The sequence below is a fragment of the Macaca mulatta genome, chromosome 10 (assembly GCF_049350105.2).
Source record: "Macaca mulatta isolate MMU2019108-1 chromosome 10, T2T-MMU8v2.0, whole genome shotgun sequence".
Lineage (NCBI taxonomy): Eukaryota > Metazoa > Chordata > Mammalia > Primates > Cercopithecidae > Macaca > Macaca mulatta.
In genome coordinates, this window is record NC_133415.1 from 81,064,278 (window position 1) to 81,090,231 (window position 25,954).

The 25,954-nt window shown below is 43.6% G+C and overlaps 1 protein-coding gene across 50 annotated transcripts in view; it reads right to left on the reverse strand.

The window, feature by feature from the left end:
• The window catches only part of PTPRA (protein tyrosine phosphatase receptor type A), a 170,813-nt gene that overhangs the window by 13,875 nt on the left and 130,984 nt on the right, over nucleotides 1–25,954 (reverse strand). For 28 of the 50 annotated variants that reach the window (XM_077951338.1, XM_015149418.3, XM_077951340.1 and 25 more), the window contains 8 exons: nucleotides 17,419–17,509; nucleotides 14,504–14,580; nucleotides 7,703–7,739; nucleotides 5,683–5,780; nucleotides 4,082–4,201; nucleotides 3,278–3,444; nucleotides 2,649–2,784; nucleotides 823–972 (listed from right to left, as the gene is read on the reverse strand). In XM_077951338.1, the coding sequence (XP_077807464.1) occupies nucleotides 823–972; nucleotides 2,649–2,784; nucleotides 3,278–3,444; nucleotides 4,082–4,201; nucleotides 5,683–5,780; nucleotides 7,703–7,739; nucleotides 14,504–14,580; nucleotides 17,419–17,509 (876 nt within the window). Of the gene's footprint in view, nucleotides 1–822; nucleotides 973–2,648; nucleotides 2,785–3,277; nucleotides 3,445–4,081; nucleotides 4,202–5,682; nucleotides 5,781–7,702; nucleotides 7,740–14,503; nucleotides 14,581–17,418; nucleotides 17,510–23,423; nucleotides 23,518–25,954 lie in introns of all 50 variants that reach the window. The other 22 variants (XM_077951378.1, XM_028828272.2, XM_077951368.1 and 19 more) reach the window with 1 other exon arrangement.

A 25,954-nucleotide genomic window follows, 5' to 3' on the forward strand; every position in this document is an offset into this window, starting at 1 on the left:
ATGGAGTCTAGCTCTGTTGCCTAGGCTGGAGTGCAGTGGCACAATTTTGGCTCACTGCAACCTCTGCCTTCCAGGTTCAAGCGATTATCTCGCCTTAGCCTCCCCAGTAGCTGGGACTATAGGCATGCGCCATCATGCCCAGCTACTTTTTGTATTTTTAGTAGAGATGGGGTTTCACCATATTGGCCACGGTGGTCTTGAACTCCTGACCTCGTGATCCATCTGTCTCAGCCTCCCAAAGTGCTGGGATTACAGGGGTGAGCCACTGTGCCCGGGCTGGGAGAGTACTTTTACTGATGACAGTGTGAGACATATGCCTTAGGTGTGTTGGGAACCATTGTCTAGTGGCATATAGGAGCTATCAGTGATCTAAGGTCCAGAGGCCAAATGTGGTCTGCTGCCTGCAAATAAAGTTTTACAAAACAGCTACACTCATTATGTTTACCTATTGGTTATGGTTGCCTTTGTGTTACAAAGACAGCACTAAGTAGCTGGACAGAAACCATGTGGCCTGCAAAGCCAAAATATTTATTATCTGGCTCTTACAGAAAAAACTGCTCTTGCTGTATATCATAATCACCTCGGAGGGTTGGGGGCCTTAAAATACTGTTGCCTGCTTCTCCCTACTCAAACACAAATGAAGTGATTCCAACATGCAGGATGAGCTGAGAATTACTAGAGTATGAGGAAAAGACCACCTCCTTAACCACTGGCATGCCTCACAAGGGGATTCACTGTTGGCAAATGCACAGTCAGGCATCCCATGTTCCACAGATTACAAGGATCTTTCAGTCTGAAGGAGGTTATCCAGCTCCAATTCACCTTAAACTCCTCCTCTAATCCATTGTTGCTGGTTCCTGGAATTTTGTTGTAAATTTTCTGCAGGTGGGTTTCTAGAGAGGTCACTTCCAGTTCTGTATCTCCATAGAGATAATGCTCCAGAAGGGCTTGGTATATGAAGACATACTGCATCTGAAACACGAATGACACACAAGTTCTTGCTTACATACAACATAGTTCTCATGCCAGATCACCCGCTCCCACCCCCACTTCACTCCAGTCCATTTCTCCTTTGATCCTAGCAGGAATAAAAGGACTTCCTCTTATTATCCCAATTTAGTGAAGTGGGACTTGAAATGCAGGAGTCCCTGTGGGGCTGCTTAACTTGGGAAGAAGGGTCCAGGTCTACCTTGGGGGTGGTGGACGCCTGGAGAGAAGGACAAACTCAATTCCTCTTCATTCTGAGAGTGCAGATTTAATAGTCTGAAGGGGCTGTCAGAAACTGGAGACACCCAAAGTCTCCGATAGTCTGGTCCCTGCCTCCCTCCTGGTGCTAGGCTCCAACTGCAGAGCCAGTCTCACTGCTCCTCCCAGATATGGCTGAGCTTCATCATGTCTCTGGGCACTGGTTCTTTCAGCTGCCTGTTCCCTAATCCTTGAAGTCCAATAACCTGTCATCTGCCTTCCTGACTCTCCCAGGCATGAAACCACAACCTCCTCTGTGCTCAGTTTCTTTGAATACATAATTTATAAGAGCCCTTCATCACTTCAAGCGGGCCAGCCCCTCCACACCTGTGGGTGTTTCTTGTCAGGGGGGACAAGAGATTGAGAAAAGTAATAAGACACAGAGACAAAGTGTAGAGAAAGAACAGTGGGCCAGGGGACCGGCGCTCAGCATATGGAGGACCCGCGCTGGGACTGGTCTCTGAGTTCCCTCAGTATTTACTGATCACTACCTCTACCATCTCGGTGAAGGGGATGTGGCAGGACTATAGGGTAATGGTGGGCAGAGGGTCAGCAGAAAAACATGAGCAAAGGACTCTGTGTCGTAAGTAAGTTTAAGGAAAGGTGTTGTGCCTCAATGTGCACGTAGGCCAGATTTATGTCTGACTTTACACAAACATCTCAGTGCAGTAAAGAGCAGTATTGCTGCTAGCATGTCTCACCTCCAGCCATAAGGCGGTTTTCTCCTATCCCAGTAAATAGAACGTATGATCGGGTTTTACACCAAGATATTCCATTCCCAGGGAGGAGGAAACAGATGCCTTTCTCTTATCTCAACTGCAAAGAAGCCTTCCTCTTTCACTAACCCTCCTCAGCACAGACCCTTTACGGGTGTCGGGCTGGGGGACGTTCAGGTCTTTCCCTTCCCATGGGGCCATATCTCAGGCTGTCTCAGCAGGGAGGAACCTTGGACAATACCCAGGCTTTCTTGGGCAGAGGTCCCTGCGGCCTTCCACAGTGCATTGTGTCCCTGGGTACTCGAGACTGGAGAATGGCGATGACTTTTACCAAGCATACTGCCTGCAAACACATTTTTAACAAAGCACATCCTGCACCGTCCTAAATCCATTAAACCTTGAGTCAATATAGCATGTGTTTCTGTGAGCACAGGGTTGGGGCTAGGGTTACAGATTAACAGCATCTCAAGGCAGAAGAATTTTTCTTAGTATGGAATAAAATGGAGTGTCTTATGTCTTCCTTTTTCTACATAGACACAGTAACAGTCTGCTCTATCTTTCTTTCTCCCACAATCACACTGTATTATAATCATTTATAATTACCTGTGAGTCTGAGTGAATCCTCAATGTGAGCAGATGTTTTAGTCCTGGAACCACCCCCCCCGACCTGACCCACAGATCACTCACATCCGTTTGCACCATCTGGCAGCGCTGTGCCCGGATCCGGCTCACAAAGCCATACACGTCCACCTTCCGTTCTGTATGCATCATGTCCAGCATGGCATCAATGACGACAAAGGTACCTGTACGCCCTACACCTGCACTGTAGCCAGAAAGCAGGGGGTTATAGGGATGGTTGGCCTGCCTTGTGGGAGCAGACAGGGAGGGGCAACACAGGTGGGGGCTCTTCCTTTAGGGTCTAAATCCTAATTCTGAATGGGGTGGAGCTGGGACTCTCCAGGAGCCAACAACTCCAGTATGTCCTGAATCCTGACCTCCAGCTATTAGGACGAAGCATTCTGATACTTAGAAGGGTCTGAAGGCTGCAAATATACATGGCCAGCACTTGACCTAGCCTTTTGGCTTCATAGCAGGGTCTCCCAGCTCCTAATCTTGGAGGACTGCCCTACTCTCCTGCCTCAAGTCATATTCTCCACCCTGCACTAGAACTTGGAGTCTCTGGCTGTTGCGCTGGTGCCCCAGTAGTTCATCTACTCCGTGTCAGCCTCCTTAGCCAGGGCCCTTGTGCTATTCCCCTGCTCTGGCCATGGGGGCAAAATGTAGGGGTGGGGGGACAAGGGTCAGGCCACACTGACCTGCAGTGGACCACGATGGCCCCTGCATACTGAGGGTTACAGGCCTTCACCTTCTTGAGGAACTTGAGCATGCCGATCGGGGTAAAAGGCACCCCAAAGTCTGGCCAGCTGGTAAAGTGGAACTGAGTGATGAGGCGCTGTGGCTTTCTGTTGGTCATGTCGCCCACCTGTGAAGTGAGGAGATCCTGTGTGTTGGCCCTGATACCCAAGGGTGGGCAGTACCAGGGGAGGGAAGGTGACTGCTGTGGTTGTCAGTGACAATGGAAAAGTGAGTGTACCCAGGGAAGTTAGTTAACCACGGACACAAGATCCCACAACTAGTCAGTGGCAGGGTCAGAACTAAAATGCAGTGCTCCCAGCTGAGCCCTCTTTTCGTAGTACCACACTGCCCCTTGGCTGAAGGTGACCTTTGCTCAGGTCTCCAGGGTTGCCTGGAGGGCTGGGGCAGGCCCATCACATCCTTGACATTAGGAGTCTTTGGAGTAGGAAAGGAGGAGAAAGGTGAGTCAAGCACCTAGGAGACTGCACTGCCTCCTCTTACTCCCTTTGCACAGTGCTTGGTCATATTTAAATGATCAGACTTCATCTCAACAGGTAATTTTTCATCAGTCATGAAAATACTGCTCCTTTAGCTTTGACAGAGAAGTTCCCTTGAGCCCAGATCTCTGGTTTCAGAATTCACATACTGCATACTCAGTAACTCCTGACCACCCTGAGTAAGGGGGGATGACCCAGCCTGTTCCCTCTCTCTTAGTGGTCAGCAGGTCCAACATAAGAACTGAGAAAGGACAGAGGAGACAGTACCTGCTGGATGCAGAACTTCCGTACTGTGTAGTCTACCAGGACAGTCACATCCTCTACAGACACCCGAATATTCCCATAGGTCCAGCAGCCTTGGTCTGGCCAGTACTGGGCGCACTTGCACTGGGAAGAAAAAGACATGCATTTCCTGACCTTAGAACTCCTGCCCATGGCAGATGTAAAGGGCCCGGAAGGAAGAGCCCACAAAGCCCAGATTAAAGTCCCCCAGAGGGCCCTTTGACCTCTTCTCTACCTCAGTCAGCTGCACATTTACTTATTCAAATATGCCCTTTTCTCAAGTTCCTTAGCTGCCATCTATTGAGCACAGTTTCCTAATTTACACACAGCCCTAGTCCCATACTTCTCAATGTTTCCCACCCACACTCCCTTGGTTCAGGGCGAATCTGAAGCCATTTTACCTACAAAATCTGCACTTCCACAACATTTCAGGTCATGCTCTAGGAGAAAGCCTGTTTGAACCCCTCGAACCAGCAGCCTGCTATGAGTGAGCCACCAGGGTGGACTGATGCAGACTGCAAACCTGCCATGAGAGGCCTAGAGCTTTTACTGTTGCCTGGGCTTTGGATAGCTTCCAAGAGCCAGAGGTTTGGTTGGAAGAAACTAACCTAAAGCCCAGCCCTAGCAATGTCTTCCCACGCTACTGTGGAGCTGTTGATCATAACACCCGATACCCTAAGATCAAGGTGACTTGAGAAAGACTGTAACGAATAGGTATTTCTCTCTGGGGCTCGACCCCAGGACCCAGGATTGGCTCTGGTTGTGGCCCAGTGACGGAGCTGGTTAGGCCAGGCATGCACTTGGTAGCCACAAAAGGAAAAGGACCAGTTAGGAGGCTGCTTCCAGGATCAGGCCAAGGCCTCAAATACCCTTTGGCTTGCAGGGTCTCAGTTCGTAAAGCTTCCTCTGCTGATCCAGGATAAACCAAGGGCCTCAGCAGGTGGGGCAGAAAACCAGGGAAATAAGGGACTAGAGAAGCCAGGAGAAAAAAGCCCCTCTGTGGGCTGGGCACGGTGGCTCACACCTATAATCTCAGCACTTTGGGAGGCTGAGATGGGTGGATCATGAGGTCAGGAGATCGAGACCATCCTGCCTAACACGATGAAACCTCATCTCTACTAAAAAAATACAAAAAACTAGTTGGGCGTGGTGGCAGACGCCTGTAGTCCCAGGTACTCGGGAGGCTGAAGCAGGAGAATGGCGTGAACTTGGGAGGCGGAGCTTGCAGTGAGCTGAGATGGCACCACTGCCCTTCAGCCTAGGCGACAGAGCGAGACTCCGTCTCAAAAAAAAAAAAAAGCCCCTCTGTGGCTTCTCCTTAGCTGATGGCCCAAGTTAGTCTCTTTCAGGCTGTTTTGGAATCAGGGTGCCTTGTTTGACTACCAAATACAGGGAATGTGCTCTAGGCGCACACCTGAGGTTCATCTGAGGCTTCCAGGCCACAGCAAAGTCTGGTAGACTTCAGCCTGTGTCTTTCTGGATGAACCACTGGTACAGCACCCACAAAGGGTAGACAGCCAGGCTTAAACTCAGAGCTTATATGCAGAGTGATCCCTCTGCTGTTCACACCCAATTTCTCCTCTTACCTCCTTTCTCTCCTTCAGGTTGGTAACCATGACGATGGTGGCTGTGTTTTGTTCCCAGATCATCCTCCAGAAATCATTCACCGTTTCTTCTTTTGGTCCTAAAGTAGCCAAGAGCAAAAATAAAGAGAACATACACCAAGAAGAAAGATGCTGGGAGGCTGGGAACATCCATTCCCGACTTTTGGAAGCTTGTGCCCAAATGTGTCCAACTAAATATCCAACTCATGTATCCATCCACCCCATTACTAACTGAGTATTTTCCATGTTTCTACCATGCATGTGCCAGACATTTCACTAGGATGTGGTTAGGGGGAAGGCTGTCAAAATATAAACAGAACACGAATGATGTCTCCCAAGGATATCACAGTTGGGAATTAGAAATAATGACTGCTGACAGAATACCTACATTATGGACCTCACAGTGAGCTAAGTGCTTCATATGGCATTTACTCCTTCCTATTATGCTCTGAGGTGGGTGTCATCAGCCCCAGAAAGGTTGGATGACTTGTTCAGGCTAGAATTCAAAATTTACCTCCCATATAACCTTTTTCAGGAAGTCACTAGAAAATTCTAAACAAAAATGAGAGGCAAACAGAGGAAAATAAATGAGATCCAACACAGCAGAGAAGCTAATGGAATTCCCAGGGTACTGGTCTTAGAATGATAACTCTACCAGAGGATAGAGAGCAACCAATCCACAGTGCAACTGAAGAAAAGATTCTAGAAGGATCCCAAGATAAAAAAATTAAACCTCATGTATCTAAAGATACTGAGAGAAGATATATACACCTGGTAAAGAGTTTGGGAGGAAAATCAGTGGTAGTTATATAAAAAACACAATGACTTCAAAAAAGGGGGAAAAAAACCTATACAAAAAATAACATAATACTGTTTTGGCTATGAATATTTGTAAACTCATAATAATAATAAGTATCACCTTAACCCCAAATTGTGATTTGAGAGGATGGGAGAATGGGAGGATATGTGGGTACACGTCTATTTGACTGAGGGGGAGGTGCTCTGTAAGGGGATCAGATGATGTCATCTACCATAAGAAGCCAATAGGTAAAAATGGTTGCCCCAGGGGCATTAGACTAAAAAAGTGAAAAGAAAAGGGAGGAGAACTTTGTTTTTATAAATCTTGTAGTCCCTAATCACTCTTTCTCTTGAGACAAAGTCTCGCTCTGTCACCCAGGCTGCAGTGCAGTAGTGCAATCTCAGCTCACTGCAACCTCCGGCTCCCGGGTTCAAGTGATTCTTGTGCCTCAGCCTCCCAAGTAGCTGGGATCACAGGTGCGCATCACAACACCTGGCCAATTTTTAGTAGAGATGGGGTTTCACTATGTTGCCCATGCTGATCTTGAACTCCTGGGCTCAAACGATCCTCCTATCTTGGCCTCCCAAAGTGTTAGGATTACAGGCATGAGCCACCTTGCCTGGCCTCAATTACTTTTTAATGCTGCAAACATCCACATATTTTTTCTAGGGTTCCAAGAGTGAAGACACTTGTTAGAACAGCAGGCCTGGAGATGTGTGTAGAACACATAAGGGACATGGTGCTGGGTCCCTGCTCTGAGGGTTCCTAGACCACCTATCTGAATAATGGTGAGGCTTAGGCCCATGAGCTGGGGGAGAACCAGCCTGGACCCTGTGAGGTGGCTGATCCTCTCTGGAAACTGATTCCTAATTCGAACTCTGAGCAGCCTGGCTGGAACCTAAGGTTAACTAGCACCAAGGACAGAGGGCCTCACTAGACTGTGTTTTGTGTATACGGCCTTTTCCAGTCTTTTTAATACACATATACAAAAAGACTTATTTTAATGGATTCCCGGATACTAAGTCATCAAGATGAAGGCTGTTAGTTGTAAACATGTATGACAGATTACAATTCTTTCAGGTGGTAAAAATTACAGAAAAGCTACAGCATTCTGGTTAATCCATTTAGCATTTGGGAGTAAAAACCCAAACCCATTATGGGATCATGGTTAAATCTAAGAGTAAAAAGTTGTCATTACTTTACCTTGTGCAGCAATGAATTTGTTCTTTTCTTGGTAGCCCTGGGGTGCAGGGAAGGAAAGAAAAAGAAAGAGAAAACCAAAAATGAATAGAAATGAAATTCTCCAGTCTGACTTGAACCAGTTAACAAAACCTGAAAAGGTTCAGGTACTTAACAAGGATAACCAAGTCTAGATATTCCCAAGGGATTAGCTTTGGAGCCAGGAATTAGAGTTTACAGAACTCAAATAGTCTAGGCAGTCTTCTCAAATCGAATTATAACATGTGGCGGCACTGCTTAACTAATATAGAGTAATGAGAATGAGGCAAAGCTATTGATCTTATGTTATGTTCAAGGCAAAGATGAAATGTGGCTCTCTGGCTCCTGAGATGTCTCTAGATTCTGAAAGCTGAATCTCAGTGGGCTCTAGGTGGTAGCTACATTCCTACCAGTAAAAAGAAACATGTCTAAAGATCCTATATATTCTAGGCTGGGCGTGGTGGCTCATGCCTGTAATCCCAACACTTTGGGAGGCCGAGGTGGCAGATCACCTGAAGTTGGGAGTTTGAGAAACCCCATCTCTACTAAAAACACAAAATTAGCAGGGCGTGGTGGTGCATGCCTGTAATCTCAGCTACTCAGGAGGCTGAGGCAGGAGAATTGCTTGAACCCCGGATGCAGAGGTTGCAGTGAGATCACACCATTGAACTCCAGCCTGGGCAACAAGAGTGAAATTCCGTCTCAAAAAAAAAAAAAATCCTATATATTTTTAGACATCTAAAAATGAGTAAGGAAACTGGTTTCTCCTAAGGCTCTAGGCTGGAAGCCCACCTGCCAACTGTGCCACTGTCCCTGTTTCATCTCCTCCTGTGACCAGTGTTAGGTCAGCTGACCTATGTGTTTCCCAAACTACAAACCCCACTTTCCTCGGCCTTTCACCACTACTCCATGGTGCCTAGTTCCCTTCAAGATCCATGTGTGTGGTCTTAGTTCTCTATGCAAAAAGTTAAGTGGTTGCCAGGGGGGTGAGAATGGAGATTAATTGTATTTAGACACTGAAGCTCTTTTTGGGGTGAGCAATGTGCTCTAAAACTAAGGGGACAACAGCTAGAGTACAAGGTTCTTCTTTTGAGGGGATGACAATGTTCTGAAATTGACTGGTGATGGGCTGCATTTATCTGTGAATATACTAAAAAAACACTGAATTGTAAACTCTGGGTGAGATATATGGTATGTGAATTATATCTCAATAAAGTTGTTAGAAAATGTTCTAAAACATTTATGGCGATGGCTGCATAACTTGGTAAACTTACCAAAAATCACTGAATTCTCACTTAAAATGGATGAATTTTATGTTTTATATATTATACCTCAATAAAGTTAGGGGGAAAAAAGGGTTTGATAAGTGTTAACTAGCAGCCCACAAAAAGGATGTAACAACGGCCTCTGAATTTGCTTCAGCAAAGGATGCTGCCCTACACACTAAGCCCAGAGAAAATTTGTTCCTCTTTCCCACTGGATCTCTATCTGTACATAACACTGTTGGCTGCCAAACCCTTCCTGAGCCATGCTTTACTCTTTGCCTTCTCAGATGCTCTCTTCTCTTGGTCTCCTTCCATCTCACCCATGGGCACCTGGTTCAATGTGCCTGGCAGGGGCTGTGGGTCCAAGGTCTCTTTTCTTGCCCCACTCCTTTCTTTAATGACTTCCAAGTCCACAGCTCTAGAGTATTTCCTCTGAGCTCCATTTCAATATGACCAACTGTATGCTGGATACATCTACATGGATAAATCACCCTCCAGTCTCTCATATATAAATCAACCACCAATTCTTGCTAAATTCTACCTCCACGTAGTTTTCACTTCATTGCCGCTTTCTCATCAATCCTCATCATTTGTGACCTGCTATTGCAATAGCCCCCAATTGGTCTCTCCTAAATCCATGTTGTACATGATAGCCGCAGTGATCAATATGTAATTGTGGCCACACTACTCCTTGCCTTGAACACTTTTCAATGGTACCCCATGGCCTAGATAAATTCATCAAAACCCCTCAGCTGTACTGAAAACTGGCAGACACTATAAGGTGGCTCACTTAGCACCCACTCCTGCTCCCTTCTAGCCTGACTATCTTACAGCTAAATTTCCCAGACTCCCTAGCAGCTCAGCAATCCACGAGATCTAGCTTCTTCCTAGCAGATGCTCCCACACAGACTTGGGGTAGAAATGAGCAACATGAGATAATGACTGTGCTAGAAATCTGGTCTTTGGGCAAGCATAGTAGTAGAAGCATCCGGTTCTTCTGCAGCACTGTGCAGAGGTTTCACTAAGACAGTCACATGTTGCATACATCTATAGCTGCTCTGCTCTTTGCTGAGCAGCATCTAAGCCTGGCTCACTGGACCTTCCACAGGTTTTGTAAGATACCTAGTATCTTATAATAAACCCCTTTCTGCTTAAAAGAGTGGATGAAAGGTACACTCTGTAGTCTGCAAGTAAGAACCCCAATGGACACACTTGACATCCACTACCTTTCAAGATCAAGTCTCATCTCCCACCACTTCCCATCTTATACCTTATGACCTAAGACTGCTATTTCTAGTCTCTGTGACTTTGCTCATGTTTCTCCTTTGCTTTGAAGTTTCTGCCCAACTTTCTTCTCCTGAACTCTGACTCACTCTTCAATAATGAGCTCTACTGGGTTACCAGGTTGGGCTGAATGTTTTTTCTCTGAACTCCACAGAACCTGGCAATACCTCCTTTGCACACATAGCACATTACAGGAAATGACCTAACTACCTGTGTAGTATATGAGGGATTACATCTTACCTGTGTAACCTTTAAGCCTACCCACAGTGCTTGGCACACAGCAGGTGCTCAAAAAATGTTGACTGAGTTTAATAAACTGTGAAATCCAAATCTGTAATCTCTGCTCCCCACTTATGGTTAACCACAGGTTTTTCCCTGCTTTTGTTCCCTCATTGAGTTCATAAGGTCCCCCATTTAGCCCTCTTCATCTAAACTCTGTCTACTAATAACTAATAACTGTCTAATAACCATCAAGGCATTATGGGATGCCCTAGTGTAAGCTCTAACTAAACATGGTCAAGGGATAAGCCTATTTCTTTCTACTGTGCTATTACCATGAAGAGATCCCCATCTCAGCTGCTTAACAGCCTTAACATACAATTAATTTTTGTCAATTTTCACCTTCAATGTGGGAAGGGACCAAACCGGTTACGGTGGCAGATGCTGCTGGTTACTAACTCAAAGCCATTCCTCACTTTATTCTTTGCCATCAGAGCCACAATTTTGTTTGAACATTAACCTTTCACTGGCTTGAAAGGTGCCCATTCCCCAGGCTCAGAGGGGTAAATCATGATCATTCTCAAGGTCCTAGCCAGTGATTAGAGAGGGATGTGAACATGTGATCCAATCCTGGCCTGCTAGTCCTGAGGACAGGGTGGTGGGGAGGATTCTGTGAAAAGCCTTCCTCCCTAATAGACAGAAAATCATAGGCAGGTATGTTCCTCTTCTGTGCAGGATGCTGTGTTTACAAATAATGCTTGGGACTACTGCAGCCATCTTGTGACCATGAGACTGTTGACAGGGCTAAGCATAACTAAGTAGAAAGATGGAAGCACCTGGGTTTGTAAGGATGTCACTGACCTATGGAATCAGCCAACTCAAGAACTTGTCTGCATTTGCTTTCATATTATGAGACAAATATATGTTCCCAGCTGGGCACAGTGGCTCACATCTGTAATCCCAGCACTTTGGGAGGCAGAGGCAGGTGGATCACTTGAGGCCCGGAGTTCAAGACCAGCCTGGCCAACGTAGCAAAACACCGTCTCTACTAAAAACACAAAAAATTAGCTGAGCATGGTGGCACGTCTGTAATCCCGGCTACTCGGGAGGCTAAGGCATGAGAATCACTTGAGCCCAGGAGGCAGAGGTCATAGTAAGCCAAGATCGCACCGCTACAATCCAGACTTGGTGTCAGGGTGAGACTGTCTCCAAAAAAAAAAAAAAAAAAAAAAAAAACAATGTTCCCATCTAGACAACTTTTAGTTGAGTATTCTCTTACCTGCAGCTGGACACACTAACTGATCTTGCGTTACTCTTCTGCGTAACATTGAAGTCAACCTATTCCACCTAATCTCTTCATCATGATCTTTGAAGTAAGTTCTAGGAATTCCTGCTGATTAATAGCCTTTCTCCATTTTCCTTATTGACTGCAGCAATTATTTGTCTAGTCAGGGTCCCTTTCCTTAAAACCACAAACATGTAAATATTAACGTTAAACATACATACAGGAACTTCAGCAAATTCACTCCAGTGAGAATGCCTGGACTGCCCCATTTCTGAAGTCCATCTAATAGCCTATTTTTTGGATACAACCTCTTTTTCTTTCATCTTTCTCCTTTTCTTATGCTGTTCTTTCGTTTTCTCAAGATCTCCAGTTCCTCAATCCTACCAGTTTTTCCTAGAATATTAGTTTATTCCTAACAACTTCCTGATGCTTTTCTTTTCTACTGAAACTGAAGCCCTTGGTTGACTACTTGAACCAGCAACTGACCTTCCCTTTTGTCTGAGTACCACATGTTCTCTGCATTTACCACCAATCCCAGGGTGCAGATGAAGAAAAAAAAAAGAAAAAACAAATCATACAACTCAGCACCCCCCAACCCCCATCAATGACATCCCATTGTAGGTAGGCAGGCCCTCAGTGCAGCTAGACATGCCCTTCACTTTCTCTCTTCAGTATCCTTTTCTCATGGACCTTAGAAGCTGTTCCAAACTTTCGCTGCTCTCATGTCACAGTCCCATCCCATTTGTTCAGTAGACAACCATGAAAACATAGGTGAGTTGCCTCAGCTTGCTTTATCCACACCTACAAGTCATCTCTATCCATTCTGTCCTCTCCTTTAACACTCTCAGAGGAAGAAACAGCCCTTCTTACGTTCACACTAATCTCTCCATCAGTGTTCTTTTTTTTTTCTTATGGTAAAATACAACATAAAATTTACAATTTTAGCCATTTTGACTCTTTTTTTTTTTGAGAAAGAGTCTCACCCTGTCGCCCAGGCTGGAGTGCAGTGGCGCCATCTGGGCTCACTGCAACCTCCGCCTTCCAGGTTCAAGCAATTCTCTGCCCCGGCCTCCCTAGTAGCTGGGATTACAGGCGCCTGCCACCATGCCTAATTTTTGTATATATGTATTTTTTTTAGTAGAGACGGGGTTTCACCATCTTGGCCAGGTTGACCTCAAACTTCTGACCTCAAGTGATCCACCTGCCTTGGCCTCCCAAAGTGCTGGGATTACAGGTGTGAGCCACCGTGCCCGGCCGATTTTAGCCATTTTAAGTGTACAGTTCTGTAGCATTAAGTATATTCACACTGTCATGCAACCATCACCACCATCCATCTACAGAACTTTTTCATCTTCCCCAGCTGAAACTCTGTACCCACTCCTCATTCCTCCCTCCCCCAGCAACCACTATTCTACTTTCTGTCCCTATGAATTTGACTGCTCTACATATGTATATATAGTCTATATTCTATATGTACAATCAAACAATATTCGTCCTTTTGTGACTGGCTTATTTCACTTAGCATGATGTCTTCCAGGTTCATCCATGTTGTAGTATGTATTAGAATTTCCCTCCTTTTATTTTTATTTTTTTATTTTTTATTTTTTTTGAGTCTCGCTCTGTCGCCCAGGCTGGAGTGCAGTGGCCGGATCTCAGCTCACTGCAAGCTCCGCCTCCCGGGTTCACGCCATTCTCCTGCCTCAGCCTCCCGAGTAGCTGGGACTACAGGCGCCCGCCACCTCGCCCGGCTAGTTTTTTGTATTTTTTAGTAGAGACGGGGTTTCACCGTGTTAGCCAGGATAGTCTCGATCTCCTGACCTCGTGATCCACCCGTCTCGGCCTCCCAAAGTGCTGGGATTACAGGCTTGAGCCACCGCGCCCGGCCAATTTCCCTCCTTTTAAAGGCTGAATAACATTCCACTGTATGCATGTACCACATTTAATTTATTCACTCATCTGTCAATGGACACTTGGAGTGCTTCCACCTTCTTTTATGACTAATGTTGCTATAAACATGCAAGCGGAAATTTTATCCAGTCTTCTCACGCATCTTGCATCAAGAGCCAGACTTGCTTTTGCCAGCTTTCCCTCTCTCTTTTTCCTGTTCAAATTCACTGTCTCTATAGGATCCTTCCCCAAAACCTATAAAACATACTCTTATCTCTTTATGTGTTTTTTCAGGCTACTGGCAAAGACAAAACCAACCAAACAAAACCCTCAAATATCTCACACAGAATGTTCTATAAACATTCTCTAAATCATCTTTAAAAACCTCCTCTTAGTAGCAACTCTTCCCTCAGGCCTTGGTTCATATATGACTAACCAGATAGTCATATATATATATACACACATATATAATACATAACATAGCTGGTGTCATGTCAGGTATTCTTGTCCTGTTCTCCCTTATTTTTACTGTTGAGGGCAAGGCCTGCTTTTATTTGTAATTAGAATCAGCTCAATAAAGGATTCACTGACTCTTACCATAAAATACATATTTAGATACAGATTTCTACATGGGAAACCTTAGGGAACGACAAGAGGGTAAATTTAAGAAAATGATTAAAACTATTTGACTGACCATAAAAAAAAATTCAGTCACTTAAAAAAACCAGGTTTGTCACAGGAAACATGAAACGACAAATATTTCTTCTAACACACAGCTGTGGAGGAGCCAAGAGATGGTGGCAATGGTCAGGCAGGGAAGTGAGGGGGAAAGCACCCGCTCCTTACGTTGATGAATGAAGCATTGATGTAATCAGAATCTGGAACCCCTTCGACTGGTGTCAGGTGGACTCTAGAGTGGTCATCTAGGAAACAAACCACAATATTTCAGTAAAATCAAAATTTATTTCTCACAGAACCTGATGCAACCAGGACAGTTGAGACATCTGTGCCTATGTGCACTGACTCATACTTGTATAAAGATGCCACTCCAACAATATAACACCGCAAAAAATTGGGAATACCTTAACTATCATTAGGGGACTAGTTAAATAAATTAAGATACATCTACAATGTGGAATACTAAGTAGCTGAGAAAAAGGAAAGTTTCTTGACAGATGAACTGACAATATATACTGTTAAAAGAGAGAAATGTGTACAGTATACTAATCATATTAAAAAATATGTATTATATACACACATACCCACACCCACACACATACACACATCCCCCTCCTCCAACATATGCACATAAATAAGAAGACAAGGCCGAGCACAGTGGGTCACGCCCATAACTCCAGCACTTCGAGAGGCAGAGGCAGGTGGATCACTTGAGGTCAGGAGTTCCAGACCAGCCTGGCCAACATGGTGAAACTCTGTCTCTACTAAAAATACAAAATTAGCTGGGTGTGGTGTCTGGCATGTGCCTGTAGGTAGTCGCAGCTACTTGGGAGGCTGAGGCAGGAAAATGGCTTGAACCCAAGAGGTGGAGCCTGCAGTGAGCTGAGATCATGCCACTGCACTCCAGCCTGGGTGACAGAGTGAGAAAGAAAAAAGAAAAAGACAAAAGTATCTGTAAATGCATAGTGTAGTGGTCCTAATTTTTTGGTTCCATACTTCACTTATAAAAATGTAAACAGGCATCTCTAATATATGCTCATTTATTGACAAATTATGCACATATGCTAATGTATTATGTACCCTGAAATATAAAATTTTTAGGGTCTGGGTGTCGTGGCTCATGCATGTAATCCCCATTCTTCGAGAGGTCAAAAGTGGGAGGATTGCTTGACACCAAGAGTTTGAGACCAGGCTGGGCAACACAGCAAGACCGTGTCTAAAAAAAAAAATTAGCCAGGCATGGTGGCATGAACCTGTAGTTCTAGTTACTCAGCAGGCTGTGGCTGGAGGATTACTTGAGCCCAGGAATTCGAGGATACGTATCTACGACACATCATTGCACCCCAGCTTGGGTGGCCCTGTCTCTAAAAAAATAAATGAAATAAAAAATTTAAAAGGATGAATTTTTATTTTCATTTTATTATTTTATTTTTTTTTTGAGATGGAGTCTCGCTGTTGCCCAGGCTGGAGTGCAGTGGCCGGATCTCAGTTCACTCCAAGCTCCGCCTCCCGGATTCACGCCATTCTCCTGCCTCAGCCTCCTGAGTAGCTGGGACTACAGGCACCCGCCACCTCGCCCGGCTAGTTTTTTGTATTTTTTAGTAGAGACGGGGTTTCACCATGTTAGCCAGGATGGTCTCGATCTCCTGATCTTGTGATCCGCCCGTCTCGGCCTCTCAAAGTGCTGGGATTACAGGCATGAGTCACCACACCCGGCCGGATGAATTTTTAAAAAGCAAATATACTGGCTGGGCTCACTGGCTCATGCTTGTAATCCCAACGCTTTGGGAGACTGAAGCAGGAGGACTGTTTGAGGCCAGGAGTTTCAGACCAGCCAAGGCAACACAGCAAGACCATCTCTATAAAAAGTAAAAAAATAAAACATTCACAGGTTCTGAGGATTAGGAAACTTTTTTTTTTGAAAAGCAAATATAAAAATCAAGTGAGGTTCAAACATCTTCCTCTCATATTTCATTAAATTATGCATATCTCATTCTGGATACCAAAGGCCTAGAAAAATGTCTGTTGACTTATGGATCAACTGATTAGCAATGGCTAACTCTGGGAAAGGTTTATACAGAGAACTCTGCATTAGAATTTCTTTCTTTTTTTTTTTTTTTTTTTTTTGAGACAGAGTCTGGCTCTGTTGCCCAGGCTGGAGTGCAGTGGCCGGATCTCAGCTCACTGCAAGCCCTGCCTCCTGGGTTCATGCCATTCTCCTGCCTCAGCCTCCCGAGTAGCTGGGAGTACAGGTGCCCGCCACCTCGCCCGGCTAATTTTTTTTGTATTTTAGTAGAGATGGGGTTTCACCGTGTTAGCCAGGATGGTCTCGATCTCCTGAACTCATGATCCGCCCGTCTCGGCCTCCCAAAGTGCTGGGATTACAGGCTTGAGCCACCGCGCCCGGCCTAGAATTTCTTTCAAAGAATACCACAAAAAACCATCTCTACCACCACTATCACCCGCTGCTTCCTGCCTGATCCTAGTGAAGCTGGCTCTCCAGAACCTCCTAGAAACTTGAGGCCTGACACAAAAATCCTCCTGGATCATCCTAACCGACTCTGAGTATGTGGGATCAATAAAGGCTCTTTCAGACCAAAGTCTTCCACCTACTCTATTTATTTATTTTAATTAATTAATTTATTATTACTTATTTTATTTATTTTACTTTATTTTTTTGAGACAGGGTCTTGCCCTGTCACCCAGGCTAGAGTGCAGTGACACGATCTTGAGTCACTGCAACCTCCGCCTCCCTGGGCTCAAGCGATCCTCCTACCTTAGCCTCCTGAGTAGCTGGAATGACAGACACACGACACCATGCCTGGCTAATTTTTTAAGGTTTTTGTAGAGATGAGGTCTCACTATATTGTCCAGGCTAGTTTCAAACTCCTGGGCTCAAGTGATTCTCCCACCTTGGCCTTCCAAAGTTCTGGGATTACAGGTATGAGCGACTGAGTCCTGCCATGAACCCACTCTTGTTATCTACCCTGCTGTGCCCAACTGGAAGATTCTTTCCATCTTCAGAAAATCCCTCTAGAGATGTAATTTCAGGTTACATCCCAAGAAACACTAAAGGCACTCACAAGGCAAGATGTTTACATATCGATTTTTTTCCTTGTTTTCCTCCTTGGAAGCAGCCTCACAGGTGGCCTGGATAGGACATGCAGGGAGAGCCTGAAAGGTTAAGAGAAATTAGAGGAATTATTAGCAGGGATAAACATCAAACATGCAAACTGCTGCACCAAACCCTGACCCAGAAGCACATTCTACCTTTTTCCTGGGGGGAAAAACATGGGCCCAGGTTATGCAGCCTAACATAGAGAATGCACCTCTCCCCCTAAACAGCCATAAGCTCCTTAGAGTTCAACAACACAAGAATCTTCGGGGGGCAGAATGCCCTTTCTGTTATGTAAGTATAGCATGCTCTTTACATGATTACTACGTGGTTAGGAGCCTGTCGTTATGATGTTAGGCCAAAATGGCCTACCCTTGTAAATGGGAATGGGGACATAACTGAAGGAATGGGCCATTTATCCTCATGTTAATTACCACCACACAAAGATGACATGCATCTCAGAGTGAACCATACAGGAGGGTTCTGGATGGCCAGCTGATTTAATATCTTTCTAGGGATCTAAGGGGGCATGGTACCCCAGCCTCTAGCATCATGTGGCAAGGAAGCAAGGACTGGTGGGTGAGTGGGAGGGCATTCATATGGATGCAGCAGTTAAGAAGCAGAATATTTGGGTGAGGTGACATTAAATTTGCAGCAGTTTTGGAGCAAATGTAAATTAGTTAGTGCAGGGAGGTTATCACAATGATTTGACATGAGATAGTGTGGGTTTCTATGAACTTGAGCACATCTGTTTTCTAGGTCCAGTTTCCTCATCTGTAAAATTGGGGCTGGGTGAAGTGGCTAATGCCTGTAATCCCAGCACTTTGGGAGGCTGAGGAGGGTGGATCACCTGAGGTCAGGAGTTCAAGACCAGCCTGGCTAACAAGGAGAAACCCTGTCTCTACTAAAAAGACAACAATTAGCTGGGCATGGTGGTGCACACCTGTAACCCCAGCTACTCAGGAGGCTGAGGCAGGAAATCGCTTGAATCCGGGAGGTGGAGGTTGCAGTGAGCCGAGATCACACCACTGCACTCCAGTCTAGGCGACAGAGCGAGACTCCGTCTCAAAAATAAATAATAAATAAATACATAAAATTGGAACAACAATATCTGCCACACAAAGAGATAATCTCACGTGTGGCAAAGAATAAGTATTCAAATAAATCAGTTTTATGAGAGTGGGAAGCTAAATTTTATTATTTGATCTGTTCTCCTCTTGTATGTTTCATATATAAAATTAAGGATGAAAAAAGGAGCTGGGCGTGGTAGCTCACACCTGTAATCCCAGCACTTTGGGAGGTAGAGGTGGGAAGACTACTTGAGGCCAGAAGTTTGAGACCAGCCTGGGCAACACAGCAAGATCTCATCTCTACATTAAAAAAAAAAAATTAGCCAGGTATGGTGGTGCATGCCTGTAGTCCCAACTACTCAAGAGGCTGTAGTCCTAACTACTGGGAGGAACACTTCAGCCCAGGAGTTCAAGGCCATGATCACACCACTGCAGTCCAGCCTGAGTGACACATACAGTGAGACTCTGACACTATAAAAACAAGTAAGAAAGCAAAAAGGGAGGCAGTTTAAAATTCCAACCCTAATTCCGAGCAAGTGACTTGGAAATACATTTTATGAGCCTTAAGAAAACTTTTTGAAAATACTTTTTGACCCAGCAATTTCATTTCTGAGAACATACCCTAAGGAAATAAAAATCTTTATGTCCTAATTATTTACTTCATCATTATTTAGAATGACCCAAAACTGAGAACAACCATAGTATTCAGCAGTAGAGGAACAATTCATGCATTACTTTTCATTCATTCTTTCAACAAATATATATTTTGTACCTACCAGGCACTGGGCTACGTACAGAGCAAAGAGTGGGGAATCAAATATAAGTGCAGTTCTTGCCCTCAAGGACAATATAAACTTGTGGGTGAAAAGCAGACATTAAACAAATAAAACAAATACATATATAATTATACACCACCATGAATGCAATCAAAAATAGACTGCTACTAGAGATGAAGTATCAAGCGCCAAATTTGGATTACAGGTGGGTCTCTCTGAGGAAGGATGAGTGTAGAAAATAGTATTCCAAGCACAGAGAACAGCATCTGTGGTAACCCGGAGGTGGGAGAAGGCTTGGTTGTATGAGGAACTGAAAATCAGTGCAGGTGTCACGCACAAGGTGAAGCTGGTGGGGATGGCAGGAGGAAGTAGGAAGAGATGAGCCTGGCAGTCAGATCATCCATTTCCAGGTAGGTCCTTAATAGGGAGTTCAAATTTTATGCTAAGTGCATGAGGAAATCATTGAAGGTTTTTAAAGTGTGATCCATTTTCCATGTTAAAGAATTACTTGTTATTACATGCAAAAATGGACTACAGAGAAGAACTGAAGCATGGAAAAATGATGATACATGGAAATGGATGCATTTGAGACATATTCTGGAATTAGAATTACTACATTTGGGCCAGGTGCGGTGGCTCACGCCTGTAATCCCAGCACTTTGGGAGGCCGAGGTGGGTGGATCACCTGAGGTCTGGTATTCGAGACCAGCCAACCAACATGGCGAAACCCCATCTCTACTAAAAATACAAAAAATTAGCTGGGTGTGGTGGCACATGCCTGTAACCCCAGCTACTTGGGAGGCTGAGGTAGGAGAATCGCTTGAACCTGGGAGGTGGAGGTTGCAGTGAGCCAAGACTGCGCCATTGCACTCCAGCCTGGGCAGAAAGAGCAAAACTCCATTGCAAAAAAAAAAAAAAAAAAATTTACTACATTCGGAGATGGAATGAAGGCAAAGTGGACTGGGAAGAGCAAGAGGCAGAAATGAATAATGAAGGTTTCTATCTTTGATGATGATAATAATAATAATAATAATAAAAAGATTGAATAAAGGAAATGCCAGCCCAAAGGGAACCAATTTTTGTCAGATAGAAGCAAGAGTTTTTTTGATTTTTTTTTGGAGACAGGGTCTCACTCTGTCGCCCAGGCTGGAGTGCAGTGGCACCATCATAGCTCACTGCAGCCTTGAACTCTCGGGCTGGTGGTATCCTACTACCTCAGCCTCCTGAGTAACTGGGACTACAGGCATAGCACCACCATGCCTGGCTAATTTTTTAGTTTTTATTTTTGTAGAGGTGGATCTTGCTATGTTGCCCAGGCTGGGAAGCAAGAGCTTTAAGAAAGGAGCAAATATATTTACTGGAAACCAGCATGACAGTGATAGGATAAATTAAAGTAAAAGACCCAAAGACAGGAAAATTGGGACCTCATAATCCATCTGCCCTTACCTACTCAAGAGATTTCCTTTCAGAATTAAAACGCTGGAGGTTCTGCATGTTATTTTACTAACAGAGGCAATTACCCCTGACCCTATGCTATGAATACATAAAAGGAAGAAAAGAGTTTCCTGGGCTGGACTCTTACACATGCAGTAGAGACCATTATTTTAGATCAGAATTTCCCAATTCACCCACAGTTTGCATTCTCTTTCTTCACATAGATTTCCACAGGTTTCCACCCAAGTACAGGGCAGGATGAGATGTCAGTTTTTTAAGCCCTGATGGCTAATCCAGAGGAACTACTTTTCCTGCACATCTCTTCTCTAAAATGTAGAACAGAAGTAGGGACAGCAAGACTCTTGAAAACAGTCTTCAATACAAAAATATCAGGAGTAACAAAGACTACATCTCACAGCCCTATCAGCATCCCTAGCTCCTCCAGTCATGATAAAGAAAAACTAGGTCTCAGGTGGACTAAGTCTCCTAAAAAGAGTCAGGAAGAAACAGGAGCTACTGTTTAACAAGAGAGAAGAAAGGGCTTGCCCTGGAGAACACAGCGCTAGATGCAAAGGTTCGGAATGATGAGCCTACGTCAGAGATGAAAACAAGGTGAATCCTACTCCTTTTGGTTTCTTTTTTTTTTTTTTTTTTTTTGAGACGGAGTCTTGCTCTGTCGCCCAGGCTGGAGTGTAGTGGCTAGATCTCAGCTCACTGCAAGCTCCGCCTCCCGGGTTTACACCATTCTCCTGCCTCAGCCTCCCGAGTAGCTGGGACTACAGGCGCCCGCCACCTCGCCCGGCTAAGTTTTTGTATTTTTTAGTAGAGACGGGGTTTCACCGTGTCAGCCAGGATGGTCTCGATCTCCTGACCTCGTGATCCGCCCGTCTCGGCCTCCCAAAGTGCTGGGTTGGTTTCTACTCTGAAACACTTAGCTCACAGAGCTAGGAAGGAGCAGCTAGAGCAGACGCCTATAAAATGTTAAACTCTCTAGAAACACTAGGTGGCATCGAAGATCGTTTCATCTCTTGCTCAAGCCATGGCTAAGTACTCATTAGCCTTTTTTTAAAGACATGTCAGTTAAAAAAAATTTTTTTTCAAACTTGTTATTTATTTTTTAAAAAGTATCCATCACATAATTTAACTTAGAAGTTCTCTTCGGGCTCCTCTTCTTATATCCTCTTCCTTTCCCTCTCACTGGTAAATCTGAACTTTTATATTTATCATTATATCACTTTATTTGTATTTCATATTTTTTGCATCCAAAACAATATATTATTATTGCTAGTCTAGTTTTTGAGGAAAATGGAATCATGATTAAGTGGTGGTTGCTTTTTTTTTGGCTCAACATTACGTTCCTAAGATTCATCCTGGATGTTTGCTTACTTCTGCTACTTTGTAGTGCTCCATTTGAGACCATGTCAAAATTTACTTATCCATTCTACTACTGATGAATATTTGGGTTGTTTACAGTTAATGGTCCTGCTTTGAGACAAGGCAAGAGCTTTAAGAAAGGAGCATATCTTTCTTGTGCATATGTGCAAGAATTTCAGGTATAGGAATCTTTAACCTTACCAGATAAAGCCAAATTGTTTTTCAAAGTAGTTGTACTAATTTATACTCCCACCAGCAATGTACATGTTCCAGTTCTGTATCCTTATCAACATTTGCTACTGTCAGACTTTGTATTAAATGTAGTTCTGATTTACATTTCTCTGATTATTAATGAGGCTCATCATCTTTCCACTGCATACTGGTCAAAACAGTTTCCTCTTCCGTGAAGTACCTAGTTAAGTGTTTTCCCCGTTGTCCTACTGGATTATTATTATTTTCCAAATGGAGTCTTTTCTGTCACCAAGGCTGGAGTGCAGTGGTGTGATCTCGGCTCACTGCAGCCTCTGCCTCCTTGTGTTCAAGCAATTCTCCTTCCTCAGCCTCCCCAGTAGCTGTGATTACAGGTGCCGGCCACCACACCTGGCTAATTTTTTTTTGTATTTTTTGTAGAGACAGGGTTTCACCATGTTGGCCGGGCTGGTCTCGAACTCCTGACCTTGTGATCCACCTACCTCAGCCTTCCAAAGCGCTGGGATTACAGGCATGAACCACTGCTCCCAGCCTACTTATTTTCTTAACAATTTGTAGGAGTTTTTTATGTATTCTGGATACTTTTCCTTTATCAGTTACCTGTGTTATCTTTTACCAAGGTTGTGGCCTTCCCTTTCATTTTCTTTATGGTATCTATTTACGACCAGAGGTTTTGCATTTTCATGTAAATTCATCAATCTTCCCTTTTATACACTTTAAGTCTTAAAAAATGCTTTCCTATTGTGAGATCAGAAGTATATTTTACTACATTATGATCTCTACATTTTATCATTTTTGTCCTTTAAATTTCAGTGTTTATAGCAACTGGAATTGGTTTTTGTGTTTGGTATGTGACAAGCATTCAATTTCATTTATTCCCACAGGGTTACCAGTGGTCCCAGGCACTACTTATTGTGAAGACCATCTTTCCCCACCCAAACTGCAAGAGCATTTCTGTCATAAATAGGTTTCCACTTACACATGGATCTGCTTCTGGGCTCTTTATTTCATTCCATTGGTCGATCTGTCTATCCCAGTGCCAATACAGAACTGTCTTAATTACTAAAATTTTATAATCTCTTTATATCTGGTAAGGCAGGTCTCCTCACCTTGTTCTTCTTCTTCAGGAATGTCTTGGCTATTCTTGAATCTTTTCTCCTCCATATAAATTTTAGAATCAGCTTGTCAAGTTCCACAAAAAACCTGTTGGGATTTTTATTGGAATTGCATTGAATCTATATATATTGGGGGAGAATTGACGTCTTTACAAAGTTTAGCCTCCTAATCCATTGATCCTATCTCTTCACTAATTTAAGCTATTTTCCTTTAATGTCTTCAAACATTTTAACAATTTTCTCTAAATTGTTAAACCCATTCCTGGGTACTTTACATTTGGATGCTATTGTAATTGGCACCTTTTAAAAGGTATTATCAGGTTTTTTGTTTGTGGCCTATGTATAGAAATGCATTAAATTTTTATGCTGCTTCTGTATCTAGCAACCTTGCAAAAATAACTTATTAATTCTATAATATGATGAATCTGTGGGTTTTTCTGAAGACAATATTTGGTCTGTGAAAAATTTATATTTTGTCCCTTCCTTTGCAATCCTTATACCTTTCTTTTCTTGCCTAGATCTCCAGTACAGGTCTGAATCTCATTCATTTTTAAGTTTGAATCTCTTTTTAATACTCTCACTCAACAGTCACCAGTGCCTGAACAATGCAGTGACAGGAAATTTACTACCTTCCAAGGTAGGTCTTGGAACAGTTCTGTTTAAAACAACCCAATACCCAGATACACAATTTCTTCTGCATTTCCCTTATAGTAAGCAATGTAAAACCCAGATGTCAGCTGGCATCTTCTCTGCCCCTTGCAAAGCCCAACCTCCCAACTCTCTGGACAGTGGAATTCCAAAGCCCTTGTCACAGTTCCTGCTAATTCCTACAGGACTTTGGCTCTGATTCACTTATTTTGGGACAACTCATCAATGTAGAGGCGATTTCACCCATCTTAACTCAGATGCCACACTCCGTCCCATCACTAGATGACACACACATGCCTTCTTCATCTGGCAATCTAAGAGATGTGGGGTCCTGAGGAAGGTCACATCTCACATTGCACAGATTCTGACTATGTCACTGGCTTCACCTCTTTCCCTCTTTTCTTTCTCTCCTATCCCATATCCCATTCCTCTCAGGAGCTACGCCTTTTTTTTTTTTTTTTAATCTTTTGAGACAGAGTCTCACTCTGATAGCCAGGAGGCTGGAGTGCAGTGCTGTGATCACTGTAGCTCACTGTAGCTCCTGTAGATCTATAGAGTGAGCACTATAGCTCACACTGTAGCCTCCAAACTCTGGGCTGCAAGTGTTGGGCTCAAATGATTCTCCCACCTCAGCCCCCTGAGCAGCTAGAACTATAGGCATGTGCCATCATGCCTGGCTAATTAAAAAAATGTTTTTGTAGAGATAAGGTCTTGCTACATTGCCTAGGCTGGTCTTAAACTCCTGGCCTCAATCAATCTTCTCGCATTGGCTTCCCAAAGTGCTAGGAGATTACAGGCATGAACAACTGCACCCACCCAGGAGCTAACCCAATTTTATCTTTTTGTTTCTTTTTAAACCTTGATAATGCCTTAAGGATCTCAATTTTCCCTGAAAATGGGGGCTTCTGAGTGGTTTTTCAAAGTATTTCTTTTAAATAAATTCAAAGATTCCTAGAAAGACAAATGCTGGTGAATAAAAAAGCTCCAGCTTGTAATTAGGATGAAAGCCACAGCCTAGAACTTCTAAGCAGGTGGGCATTCACAGAAGTGCTACAGTCTCCTTTTAGCCTGTCACATATCTGAAAACAGCTGTCATGTCCTATGTGTGTTGTTCCTTTAGTTTTCACCCCCATGGTCGAGTTTCTCTCCAGAACAACATCCCATTTGGTGATATCCCTTTTTACAGCGACCTGACCACAAGACCCTTGACACAGTTCAAACTAGGCATAGCAACTTCTTTATTCTAGATGTTATATATCCATCGAAGCAAACTAAGTCCATTATATTTATTTCCCATATTTTAAAAAATCTGCTTTAAAAATATTATAAAAAGAAAATGCTTGTTTTAAGTCAAATAATTTAGTAGAAAACAAAGTTCCCTATTATGTCTCTCCTCTCTTCCAGCCTCTTTGTAGGCAGCCACTGTTGACAATTTGTAGTCTTTCAGACTCAAAAAAAAAAAAAAGCATTAACATACCCAAACACACACAGATATACATATTTTTGAAAACAAAAACGAAATTATCCCACGTTTTCTCACATAACAATATGACTTAGAGATCTATGTGAACACATTTATTTTAATGATAGTATAGAATATCATAATGGATATAAGAAATCATCTGGCCATTCTATTTGACAGATACTTGCTTTATCTTCTTTGCTATCATAAATAATGCTGTCATAAACATCCTCGTACAAATATATATTTGTACAATAAGGGTTTTTAAGAATCTCAGAAGCTTGGTCAGACAACTCAAACATTAAGATACTGATTGGTACTGCCAAAATCATCCCTCCAATGCAATACCAATTTGAACTCCCTCACCTGTGTGTAAGTCTCTGCAGCCCCATACTTTTGTCCACAATTGATATAA